This window comes from Equus asinus, chromosome 10 (genome assembly GCF_041296235.1).
Source record: "Equus asinus isolate D_3611 breed Donkey chromosome 10, EquAss-T2T_v2, whole genome shotgun sequence".
NCBI lineage: Eukaryota > Metazoa > Chordata > Mammalia > Perissodactyla > Equidae > Equus > Equus asinus.
This window is the reverse complement of record NC_091799.1, coordinates 45,863,191-45,876,259: the sequence shown is the minus strand read 5'-3', so window position 1 is coordinate 45,876,259 and position 13,069 is coordinate 45,863,191. Positions and strand designations below refer to the sequence as shown.

The window sequence follows — 13,069 nt, the reverse complement described above, 5'->3', positions numbered from 1 at the left end:
TATAGTCAGCAAACTATGCTGTGAACAAGAATCACTTCATTTAAATATAAAATAATTGATCCTGATGAATAATTTCACTGAATTAAAAATAAAAGTGGATAAATTAGAATTGGTTTACTGTACTATATTTAAAAAAATGGCTCAAAAGTTAAAATGCTTTATTTCATTTTGCTCTTATTTAAGTGTGCTTTCTCAACAAGATATTTTAAATGTTGGCATAATTCTGACTTGATTATTTTATTAAGCACAGAATCAAAACATTTCATGTGGTCCAAGTTATCTGAGCTAAAATGATTGAGTCAAAATGGAGGGATAAAAATAGCAAGGCCAAATTGTAATCTGCTCGTTTTAAATGTTCCAGGATGATGTTTGTATAAATTAATCCTGTGATTAAGTTTTAAGTGAATGTATTAGTTAGGTTATCCTGGAGTACCACATAAACGCCCAAATTTCAATGACTTAACACTATATATATTTTTGCCCACATAGCAATGTTGAGTGGTGTTCAGGTTTGGGAAGCAGCAGTTCTCCGTGTGTTATTCCATAACCCAGATTCTTCCATCATGTGCCTTCATTATCCCCGAGAACCCTCACCATCTGCAACCAGTCAGCAGAAGGGGAAAGTGCGTGGAGAAATGCATGTGGGAGGTTTTCAAAGGCCATGTGGAAGCAGCACACATTCCTCCCACTCACTCCTCGTCCATTGGCAAGAACCAGTCAGGTGGCCACATCTAACTCAAGGGAGGCTGGGAAATGTGGTCCAGCTTTGTGCCCAAAGAAGGGAGAATGGATTTTAATGGACAACTAGAGTTCTTTGCAACACTAAGCGACTCACTTGGAGTTCTTGTGTTTTCTTAAATTTTTTCTTTTGGAGGAAGATTAGTCCTGAGCTAACATCTGCTGCCAATCCTCCTCTTTTTTGCTGAGGAAGACTGGCCCTGAGCTAACATCCATGTCCATCTTCCTCTACTTTATATGTGGGACACCTGCCACAGCATGGCTTGCCAAGCGGTGCCATGTCCACACCCAGAATCTGAACTGGTGAACTCTGGGCCACTGAAGAGGAACATGCGAACTTAACTGCTGTGCCTCCAGGCCAGCCCCTTAAATTTTTATTGGTTCTATACTCTGTGGCAAGCACTATGCCAAGACCTGGAAGAGAGAGTCTTGGCCTGGGAAGAGCCCATGGTCTAAGAGAAGGAGCTAAGATATGGTATAAAGTACCTGCCACCTAAAGAGAGAAAAAGGAAAGGTGAAAGTGCTCCAGAAGTTTAGTGATTATTCCAGATTGAGAAGCTGCCTGAAGATGATAGCATTTGAGCTCCACACTCAGAGATAAACAAGATTCAGTTGGTGAAGTAAAATGGCAGCAGCAACTCTAGAAGCAGTGGCATGATGATAGGAGGCATCATGGCATGGTGACAGGATGGTGGGAGTGAGCAAGCATGATATGTGTACAGGAAGCAGTACCTTCTCCAACTTGGTTACCACCAAGATGCAAGAAGGGGAGCTGTGAGAGAGATGGCTGGAATTGTCCCCAAGGTCACCCCTTATTCAAAGTGAGCCATTCATTTCACTCTGATTTCATTAATGTTTGAAAAGTCCTTGAGCCCTTGTGGGGCCTAACCTTGTATGCTAGAGGGTGAAGAACAGAGCGTGGGGTAACTCCTGTCTCCAAAGAAGTCACAATCCCGTTCATCTCGGTATAGCCAATCTGAAGTCTATTTCAGATGAGTTTCGAACTTCAGTGAGCTTTGGCCTTAAAACCAGAGAGACCCATGTTATTCATGTACTGAGCTGGACTCAGGTGAGACCTTGAAACATTCACTCTGTGTCCCCAGTTCACTGCCATTGAGTTCTGCGTGTTCGTGTATGTGAGAGATGAGCTAGACCTGTTTGAGGGAGAGTTGGAGAGTTATATCGCCTCCGTGAACCAGACGGGGACCCTGACCCCAGTCATCCTGCAGGTGAAAGAGCTGATGAACGTCACCAAAGGTAAAACCATCCTGCCACCTTTGTTCCTGCCACCTGTGTGGGAAACAGAGGGACTTGTAACTGCTGGCAGGTGCACACTTGTATGATTATTGCTGCTAGTATTGATATTACCTGCATGAGGTGACTGGTCTGGGAGAAAAATGTGTTACGACTGACAAATGCCTGCCTGCGTTGACCAGAAGGTCAGTGGGGTCAGGACACAGGCCATGTTGTTAAAACCCATTTGGGGCTGAATTGAATAAGCCCTGAGAATTTTCTCACCTAAATAGCTTATTTTGTTTCAATGCCAGTGGGAACACTAAAATCATCATATATCTTTCACTTTGGAAAAAAATAAAACACCAATTCTTGAGTTTTCTTTAAGATTATGTGAAAAGTTTATTTATGTCTTTCAAATTTTAAGTTAAGGCTGCTGTAACAAATTACCATAGGCTGAGTGGTGTAAAGAACAAACATGTATTTCTCAGAGTTCAGGATCCAGGTGCCGGCAGATCTGGTGTGTGGAGAGGGCCTGCTTCCTGCTTTGACCATCTTCTCTTCGTATCCTCACATGCTGGAGAACAAGGAGAGGAAGCAAGCTCTCTCGTGTCTCTTCCTATAAGGCACTAATCCCCTCATGAGGGCTCCATCCTCATGACCTAATTACCTCCCGAAGGCCCCATCTCCAAGCACCACCACGTTGGGGATTAGGGTTTCAACATATGAAAATCAGGGGGACACAAACATCCCATCCATAGCAGCCACTTCACCTTTCTTTGAAGATGACATATTCTAATTATATGTCCCTTGCCCATGGAGGAGGGAGAGTTCTTCACTATTCCCTGATGAAAAAGGACCCTGGACAAGATGTCAGGATAAACTCACTCTGTGTCATTGGACAAGTCAGGTCCCTTCTCTTGGCCTCAGTTTCCTCATACTTAAAACGGGGTTTGGATAGGGGTGCTAGATGGTTTCCAAAAGCCTTTGAGCTCTAATATTTGATGGCTGTGAATTACCAAATGTTCCTTAAGCCATGAAACAAGTGATGCAAATGGTATTTTTACTTAAGATTCATAAGCTAGTAGAACATCAAAACCAGAGGGGAATAGATCTTCTATGAATGATGTGAGGAAAATTCTCTTACATATATGTGACATGGAATACCTTTTACATGAACACAGGCAGGTACTGCTTCTCCTGTGTTACCATACTTTGTTGCCATTAAGCATTTTTATTCATCTTTAATGTAGATTTATGTTCACCCTGATGAGTCCTTGAGTGTAATACTCAGCTAGCATATTCTACGATTTCAGTACCACTATTCCAAGTCATACTTTTAAAATTCACATTTCCATCCCTGTTCTGGGCAAGTTTAACACAAACCTCAGTTTCTTGGTCTGGATTTCTCGGTCTTGAATTGTAGCAAATATATCACCATATTCACTCATGTTTTATTCCCTCTTTGATATATTTCTCATATGTTTCAGCCCTTTGAGGATCAAAACATAAAATTTTCACCCTATGTCGATCTCTTCCAGCTTTAAAAAGCTACCCTTTTGCCAAGAAAGACTTTTATGCTGAAGATGCTTCCCCCTGGGGAAGATGAAGGCATTAAATTAAAGGTGTGCAGTCATGTTCTTGCTGCTTGCTGGAGCAAGTCCTCACTCACTCTTCTGTGGCCAGACTCCTCCCGTCCTTCCCTTCTAAGGATGTCTCCCCTGCATCCCCAGGCAGGAGATTCATGGCTGTCTACCGGCATCCTTTGTGTTAGTTGAGGTTTGGGATAAAGCAATTATCCTGGTGATGCTGAGACAAAGACACAACTGAAACTTGAAAGGAATGGAAATCAGCTTCTTTTTCCTTCTTTTTAAAACACCTTTATGAAAACATAATTCACATACCATACAATTCACCCATTTAAAGTGTACTATTCATTGGGTTTTATTACATTCTCAAGGCTGTGCAGCTATCACCACAATCAAATCTAGAACATTTTCATCACCCTAGAAAGAAATCACAACCATGTGCAATGACTCCTCATTTCTCCTTCACTCTCCCAGCCCTAGATAACCATTAATTTCTGGCTTCACGGATTTGCCTATTCTGGACATTTTATATAAATGGAATCATACAATATGTAGTCTGTTCTGCTTGGTTTCTTTCACATAGCAAAATGTTTGCAAGGTTCATCTATGTCATAGCATGTGTCCGACGTTCATTCTTTTTTATTGATGAATTTTATTCTGTTGTATGAATATACCACATTGTATTTATCCACTCATCAGTTGATGGATATTTGGGTTGTTTCAACTTTTTGGCTTTTATGAGCAATACTGCTACGCAAATTCATCTACAAGTTTTTCATGTTTTCATATATCTTGGGTATATACCTAGGAGTGGGATTCTGGATCATAAGGTAACTATGTTTGACCTTTCAGGGAATTGCCAGACTGTTTTCAAAAGCAGATGCATCACTGTGTATTTCTACCAGCAATGTATGAGGGGTCCAATTTCTCCATATTTTCACCAACACTTGTCGACATCTGCCTTTTTAAACATTATAGCCATCTAGTAAGTGAGACCTGGCATCTCATTGTGGTTTTGATTTGCATTTCCCTGATGGCTAATGATGTTGAGCATCTTCTCATGTACTTATTGGCCATTTGTACATCTTCCTCGAGTAATGTCTATTGAAATTCTTTGCCCATTTTAAAATTGAGTTATTTGTTGATTTATTATTGAGCTGTAAGAGTTCTTTATATATTCAATCCACAAATTCCTTTGAGAGATATAATTTGCAAATATTTTCTCCCATTCTGTGAGTTACTTTTTCACTTTTTTGTTTTTGTGAGGAAGATTGGTCCTGAGCTAACAGCTGTGGCCAACCTTCCTCTTTTTGCTTGAGGAAGATTGTCACTGAGCTAACATCTGTGCCAATCTTCCTCTATTTTATGTGGGATGCCACCACAGCGTGGTTTGACAAGCAGTACTAGGTCCAAACCTATGAACCCCGGGCTCCAAAGCTGAGCACACAAACTTAACCACTACTCCACAGGGCCAGCCCCACTTTTTCACTTTTTTGATAGTGTCTTTTGAAACACAAATGTCTTTAATTTTGATGAAGTCCAACATATCTATTTTCCTTTTATCACTTGTGCATATTTAAGCAAGCATTGCCTAACCTAAGGTCACAAATATTTACTCTCATATTTTCTTCTGAGATTTTTATAATTTTAGCTGTTACATTTAAGCCTATGATCCATTTTGAGTTACTTTTTGTATATGGTGTGAGGTAGGGGTCTAACTTCAATGTTTGCACATGAATATCAGTTGCCCCAGTACCATTTGTTGAAAAGCATATTCTTTCCCCATTCAATTGTCTTGTCATCATTGCTGAAAATACACTGACAATGAGGTCTTACTTCTGGATTCACAATTTATTCCATTGATCTATTTGTCTATCCTTATGGCAGTACCACACTGTCTTCCTTAGGGTAGATTTGTAGTAAGATTGAAATCAAGAAATGTGAGTCCTGTAATTTTGTTCTTCTTTTTCAAGAATGTGTTGTCTACTCTGAGTCCCTTCATTTTAATATGAATTTTAGGATTAGTTTATCAATTTATGCAAAAATGGCATTGGAACTTCATAGGGATTGGGTTGAATCTGTAGATCAATTGTATTAGGAGTATTGCCCTGTAAACAGAGAAAATCCAATAAGAAAATGGGTTGTCTTTCCATTAATTTAAGTCTTCATTAATTTCTTTCAGCAATTTTTGTAGTTTTCAGTGTACAAGTTGTATACTTCTTTTGCTAAATTTATTCTGAAGTATTTTATTCTTTTTGATACTATTGCAAATGCAATGTTTTCTTACTTCATTTTCAGATCGTTCATTGCTAGTGTGCAGAAATACAAGTGATTTTTATATATTGGTCTTGTGTTCTGCAAGCTTGCTGAACTCATTAATTTTCTAAAAATTTATTCCCTATGATTTTCTATATATTCATATATATATAGTCATATATATATATATAGTCATATGTATATATATATATAGTGATGGCTTTCTTTCTTTCTTTGCAGTCAGGATGCATTTTCTTGCCTGATTGCCCTGGCTAGAGCCTCCAGTACAACGCTGGGTAGAACTGGCAAGAATGGATATTGATTTTCTTATTCCTGAACTTAGGGGGAAAACACTCTTTTGCCCTTAAGTATGATTTGCTGTGGGATTTTTGCAGATGCTTTTTATCAGGTTGAAGAAGTTGCCTTCTATTTATAGTTTATAGAGTGCTTTTAATTATAAAGAGGTGTTGGGTTCTTTCAAAGCTTTCTCTGCACCTATTGAGAACCAGCTCGTATGGAAGCTTTTACAACCACAAATCATCGTCCTTCCTTGTTTCTCCATCACTCTCTCAGAAATACACAGAATCCCTCTGAAAGCAAATTAGATATGAAGTATTCAAAACTTGCTGGAAGATGGGTGAATGGATACTCCAGCCCTCTCGATTCCAGTTATCCTTGCACGTGGTTAATGGTTAACTGGGTGTGGGTCACCACCACCCAAAAAGTGGCAGCTACAAGTTCAACTATTAATGGCTTGACAAGGATGGAGGCGACCTGTGATGTGTATACTCCATAATTTTCTCTTCCCGTTACTCACTGTAAATTGAAAATATTAATACCGAAGGAGAGGATTGTATAGGAAATAAAGTATATCAAGGGTTTGTGTGCCTAAAATGAAACAGAAATATAAGCAAACCTTTATTTACACAAGGAACATGTTAAAGGAAGCATAATGTATTTTGCCCAGACCTGTCTGATGTGAGTTTCTGCAGAGAATATTGTTTCTGGTTCATCTTCTGAGGCCTCTCATACCGCTTTTTCTATTTTAGGAGTCTGGGTGGTGACCATTTTGCCTGCCTTCCTTACGTGTGTGAGCTATCTGTTCCACATTTTGGCCTGTTACAGGTAAGAGGGCTCTGGGAGTCATTTGTGTCTTCCGCCAGGAAAGCATCTGACAGACTTCCCTAAGAATTCCTGAGCAGTGCAGCAGTGGCAGCCCTGGAACCAGGAGTTTATGCAAGATCCAGGGACAACCACATCTATTGGTAGTAAGAAAAAGAAAACTATTGATTTGAGCTTCTACTATCATCTAGACGTTGTGCTAGAATCATCTTTAGATTGTCACGATAACCCTGAGGGGTACTTTCAACTCCCTTTTTACATCTGAGACTCAACAAAATAACTTACCCAAGCAATTAGCAGCCAATCATGTCTTCTGACCCCAGAGACCGTCATTTCTTGTCCACTCTGGCATCTCTATTGGATGTCAGACCTACCCTGCTCTTCAGAACCAATCACACTGGGCTCCCGGCAGGTGAATCTGGCTCAAGGGGACCTCACAGGACACTGGGTCCAGGGGCCCAGGTGTAGCAGGTTCAAGAACAGCAGCGCAGGAGGAGGCGATGGCCTTCAATCTGTAGCCAGCATTTGCATGCAGATAGCAGATGAATTTTGGGTATCTACTGCTCCCTTGTCTCTGTCTCTCTGCCTCTGCCCCTTTGTCCTTCTGGCTCAGTCTGTAACTCATACTCACTCACAGGAAGCCCAGGGCCAATTCCCACTACTCCAGAGCATCCTGCCTTCACATGCTCCCCATCTGGCTGCTCAAAGGGTGGGGTCTCTTGCAGATGGCATCCAAGAGAAGACTCTCCTGGCACGAAGAGGGCCCACTTCTCCATCCCCACCCTGGCTTGCTCCCTCTCTCTGCTTTCTTCTCCCTGGACCCAGTGGGTGGATCGCACTCTGCTGCTCTCCCTGCCCGATCTGACGTAGGGATGTCTGCTCCTTCATTAGGCTGCAAGTGGCTGGGAGATTTTCACTGAGGCATTTGACCACAACCAGGGACAACTACTGTGCAGAGCTGGCTGCATGGACGTGGGTGGAGGCAGCACAGGGAAGAGAGGGCACCTGTGCTGGGGAGGCCTCTTTCCTGTCCAGGCTGGCCCCTCGCCCCCACACCTGTCACCCAGGAGTGATGATCCTTGCCCTGTCTCCTTTCCAGGACCGTGGGGCAAAGGAAATATTGGATGGGAAAGCACCCTACAAAGTGGGAAGCACTACCACTGTGGCAGTATTTTTATTTTCCTTAGCATTATTCCAACCTACTTACAGGCTGTTTTTTTTTTTTTTTTTTTTGAGGAAGTTTATCCCTGAGCTAACTACTGCCAATCCTCCTCTTTTTGCTGAGGAAGACTGGCCCTGAGCTAACATCCATGCCCATCTTCCTCTACTTTATACGTGGGAGCCCTACCACAGCATGGCTTTTCCCAAGTGGTGCCATGTCCACACCTGGGATCTGAACCGGCAAACCCTGGGCTGCCGAGATGTGGAACGTGCAAACTTTGCTGCACCACTGGGCCGGCCCCCGGGCTCTTTTTTTTAATGTTACAAAAAGTATGTAGCGTGAACTAAGTCTTCCTGCTATTCAGACCCCAGTTTTTTGCCCTGGAGCTAAACATTGGCATTCATTTTCTGAGTTTCCTTCCAGGAATTTTCTAGTCAAATATATCTGTGTGTGTTCGTGTTCCTGGTAGCGCACTCTGCTCCAGTGCTGCCAAACAGAAACACGACGAAAGCCACAGATGCAATTTTAGTTTTCTAGTAGACACTATTAAAAAGGTAAAAGGGGTGGTGAAAATGATTTAATAATTTACCCAACATAAGCCAGACACCATCATTTCAACATGTAATAAAATACAAACTATTAATGAGATATTTACATCCTTTATTTCATACTAAGTCTTCTCAATTCAGTGGTCACGAAATTGCAAAACAACTTGGGAAACGCTGGAGACCAGAGGTTAAGAAAAAGCAGGACACAGCTGTGGATATGGACTGTGATCATAACTATGCCGACCTAATCTTTATGCAAAGGGCCAGACCAGCGCACGGGATTTCTTGGGGTGTGGGGTTGTGAGGGGTTGTGGCCCTTTTCCTTTCCCTTTATGTTGTTATAAGGTGGGTCTAGCACTAAAAATGGCTTTCTGTTTTAATTATTATTAGTTAAGTAATACATATTCATGGTAGAAAAAATAATAGAGTGAAATGAAGAAGATCAAAGACTCACACAGTGTCAACTATCACATTCAGCCTCCATTAAGACCAGGAAAGTGTATGGTATTTTTAGAAAATATATTAAAGATTTTCAGGCTAATCAGAACCGTCCCATGAGCTGTGGTCAATACAGGGGGGCTGAGCTGCCTGCCATCTCCTTCCACAAGCCTTCTGGTTTATATCTATTGAGCTCTAGGTGCATAAAGAGCCGTAGTTATGGACATTACTAATTTCCCACTCTTTCTCTAGAAAGCACATGAGGAGGTTGTGGGCAGGAGATAAACACTTTCTGCCTTTGAAGTTCCACCATCCTTCCTCGTCGGAGAGTGTGGTAAGCCTGCAGAGGCCTCTCTCTGCTGAGACTAAGCAATTTGCCAAAACCTGCTCTTCTGCCTCTCAGATGGGGGCAGGAGCTGGGGGAGGAAGAGCCCTGGACTGGAGTCCAGAGTCCTCCATTCTAGTATGCTCTCCTGCTGACTGACTTGGGATGAGTCACTGTGCCCATCCGGCCCTCGCTTTCCTCATCTGTAAAATGAGGATGATCACAACACCTGCCTCAGTGGGTTGGCCGGGGAACCTCAAATGAGACAGGGATGCTGGATGCATGTGTCAGAGGCAATCAAGGTTCTCTCCCCTCTGAGAGACCACCCTTTCTTTTAAATCTCAGGTGGCCATTGCAAGGTATTCTGGCTGGCAAATAGCCTACATTCTGTGGGGTAAGTGCCATCACGTGACCCATTCGGTCAACCCACATTCCGCGGGCACCGGTAGACTCCTGGTGTGGGCAGGGAGGAGAGAGGTGAGGCAGAAGCAGCCCTAGCCCTTCCTCGAGGGACCTGCAGGAAGGAGGGAGAAGCAACACTCATATAGATCTTCATCACCATCTGTCCTGAGCCCACAGGGCGTATACACTAAGGGTGGTGGTGACCCAGAGGGGGAAGTGACAGTTCACGCCCAGGGTAGGGCACAAATGCTTTCTAGTGGAGTTGACATTTGAACTGCACCTGGGAGGATGAGCAGGTGACGAGCAGGAAGAAAAGGGAAGTCATGCCAGGCAGGAGAAGCAGCATAATCATAAGTGCCAGGGCTTCGGTGAGAGGAGGATAGAGGGGGACTGCAAGGAGGGACATGCAGGACTGGATCATGAGGGGCCTTGAGTGACTGTGGGCTCCCTTGGCCCACAGGCTACCTCATCATCCACGTGGTGCAGAGCCTGTGTGGCCTGGCAATCATGTATGGCCTAGTGTTGCCCATCATCCACAACCAGGGCCTGGAGATGCTCCGAGGACTGGGCATCGGGACGTAAGTGTTGGGGATTTCTGTCATTACCCAGGGCCTGGGGGCTGGTGGGCTCTTGCTGCCCCTCTCCAAAATGCCCCTTCCCTCTGGGCTCTTACCAACCTGTGACACCATGCTCTCAGCTCTGATGCAGGGATGAGCCATCATAGCAACTCACAGGATGGGAGCCTTAGAGTTTACAGGATGGTTCCACTCTCACTGTCCAGCAGGGTCCTCACAATTGTGTGTGGGAAGATATATGTATGTCCATTTTATAGCTGGGAAGATTGAGGTTCAGGGAGGTGAAGTGAGAGAGAGGACAGTATAGTGGAAGGAAAGAAGGAATCTGAGCTTTGGTTTTAGATCAGCTCTGAATTTGGGTAAGTTGCTTCTCTGAGCCTCAGGCTACCCATATGGAAGAGGAAGGTGAATGGTGCCATTATTGAGAATTTACTATGCATCTTTTCTCTTAAGAACCCTTTAAGGTTAGGGCTTACATTAGCCCCCTTTTGTCAGACGAGGAAACAGGCACAGAGAGGCTAAGCAGTTTGTCCAAGGAGGGGGAAGAGACAGGATTGGAGCTGGGCAATCAACATCAAAGCCTCACTTAAGCCCTACCCCACACTGATGCTCAGAGGATGCACACACGGGATGTGGTACTGTCTGGGGACCTCCATGCTCTGAGCTCCTTGGTTCCCTCCTCCTTTAGAGCCCCCTGTGAGCCTGGGGCAGAGCCTGCCCTGTCCACTCTCTCATGGCCTTCATGAGCTCTTCTAAAAGCCCCATTCCTTTCATGGAGTCCCATGCTGTTAAACCACTCATCCCAGCTGCCCGCACTCTGGACAAAAGGACATCAATTAAACCCTGGAGTTGTGCTCTGGAGCCAGAAGACCTGACTCTGCAGCTTCAGGAAAGTCATCTCCCCTTTGTGAGCCTCAATTTTCTCATCTGCGCAATGAGTGTGAGAATGCTCTGTAAGCAGAAAGCACAAAGCTTGTGCTACTGTTAGTGTGGCGGGCCATCGGCACCTGTCCCCTCTGTATCACCCGGCATTCGAGAAGGGCTTGGGAGGAGTGGACAAGGCTACCTCAGGATGGTCTCGCCCTGTGTTTCAGCCTCACCATATCCACCGTCCTGGGTCTCATGATGCTGCAGGTATGGATCGCCACCAGCTTCTTCCTGCAACCAAAGATGGGCACAGCCGACACGCAGAAGCCCTTGGCTCTCAACAACAGGTGCGGGCAGAGAAGGGAACAGGCACTGTAGGGCTTTGGCTTCAGCAGTCTCTCGTTCCTTCCTCTCCACCCGTGGCAGGTTCCTGGGCGGACTCTGTACTCTCTGAGGGGGTGAGGGGCAGTGGTTCAGGAGTGGGCTCTGGGGCCAAACTGCCTGGTTCAAATCCTGGCTCCACCCTTTATGAGCTGTGTGACCTTGGGTGACCTTACTAAACACCTGTGAACCTCATCTTCCTCATTTTACAGATAACTGGGCATACCCCAAGAGGTGTTCAGAGGATGAAATGTTAAGATATGAACTTAGAACAACAGTGCCTGGCCCATGGTAATCCTTTCCAGTTCATCACTCATGGAGCAAACACATGGGCACTGAGGATAAAGAGATATCCCCATGTGACCTGCCTGTGAGCTCCTCACAGTCCACTGGAGCCGACAGACACAGACCCATAGGGACGGCAGACTCGAGAGGGTGTGGGAGGATACTAGAGAAACGCGAGTAATGGAGGAGAGACAGGAGTATTAACTCAGCTGCTGGTGGACAACTGAGCTGAGCTGAGCTGAGTAGGTTGGCAGGATTCCTACAGGTAGAGATGAGGAGAGGGCATGGCTGGCAGCTCCCGCTTCATGGATACAGGCAGGAAGCCATGAAAGGCAGGACATGTTGGGAGCAGAGTGAGAATCCAATATGGTGGCTGTGCAATGGCCTCAGGTGGTGAGCGTCAGGGAGGAAGCACAAAGTGACAATGACAGAAAGCCCCTCTCAGAGAGGGCCCAGAAATTCAGTATGCAAAGCTTGGGCTTTATCCCATAGGCAACAGGAAACCATGGGATCAGGTGGTCATTTGGGAAGTTTCATCTGGAGGAACTGGAGCAGTCCCCGCTAGGGGCATGTCACTGTCACAACAGTGCTTTTCCACTGTTATAGCCTCTGCTATAGCCACAAAACCAGCTGTAGCAACATGAGATTTCTTATTGTACAGGAAACCCCAAAACCCAAGGATTCCATGCAACTTTACAGTCCCCGCTAACGTCTGTCCTGCACTGCGCTCAGTGCCCACTACACTGCTTCTGAGCTGGTCTTCTCCCCAGTGCTGTGAGGTGGGGACAGTCGGCTCCTGCTTACAGCACGGGGTCACGCAGCTAGCAGACAGGAGATGTAGTATTTGACCACAGGTCTGGGCACACCCTGAGCCCACCTGCCTAGCCACCTTCCCATACTGAAAGGGTGCTGCCCTCTGCCTGCTTCCGTTTGCAGGAAAGCGTTCCACAACTTCAACTATTTTCTGTTCTTCTACAACGTGCTGCTGGGCCTGGGCGCCTGCCTCTCCAGGCTGCTCATCAGCTGCATCCTGGGCGCGTGGCTCATCGCCCGCATCGACAGGACCATCATGCAGAGTGGCTATGAGGGAGCAGACATGGGTGAGTGGCCAGCCCCTGATGGCCAAGCATCTGGCGAGGGCTGGTCTT

General features: G+C 45.0%; 1 protein-coding gene across 1 annotated transcript in view; it reads left to right on the top strand.

Moving 5' to 3' along the window:
* The window catches only part of LOC106843911 (stimulated by retinoic acid gene 6 protein-like), a 58,515-nt gene that overhangs the window by 38,704 nt on the left and 6,742 nt on the right, over nucleotides 1-13,069 (top strand). Inside the window, exons 10-16 of the mRNA XM_044779192.2 lie at nucleotides 1,842-1,995; nucleotides 6,866-6,941; nucleotides 9,339-9,420; nucleotides 9,757-9,805; nucleotides 10,274-10,391; nucleotides 11,483-11,602; nucleotides 12,858-13,021. Coding sequence (XP_044635127.1) covers nucleotides 1,842-1,995; nucleotides 6,866-6,941; nucleotides 9,339-9,420; nucleotides 9,757-9,805; nucleotides 10,274-10,391; nucleotides 11,483-11,602; nucleotides 12,858-13,021 — 763 coding nt within the window. The remainder of the gene's footprint in view (nucleotides 1-1,841; nucleotides 1,996-6,865; nucleotides 6,942-9,338; nucleotides 9,421-9,756; nucleotides 9,806-10,273; nucleotides 10,392-11,482; nucleotides 11,603-12,857; nucleotides 13,022-13,069) is intronic.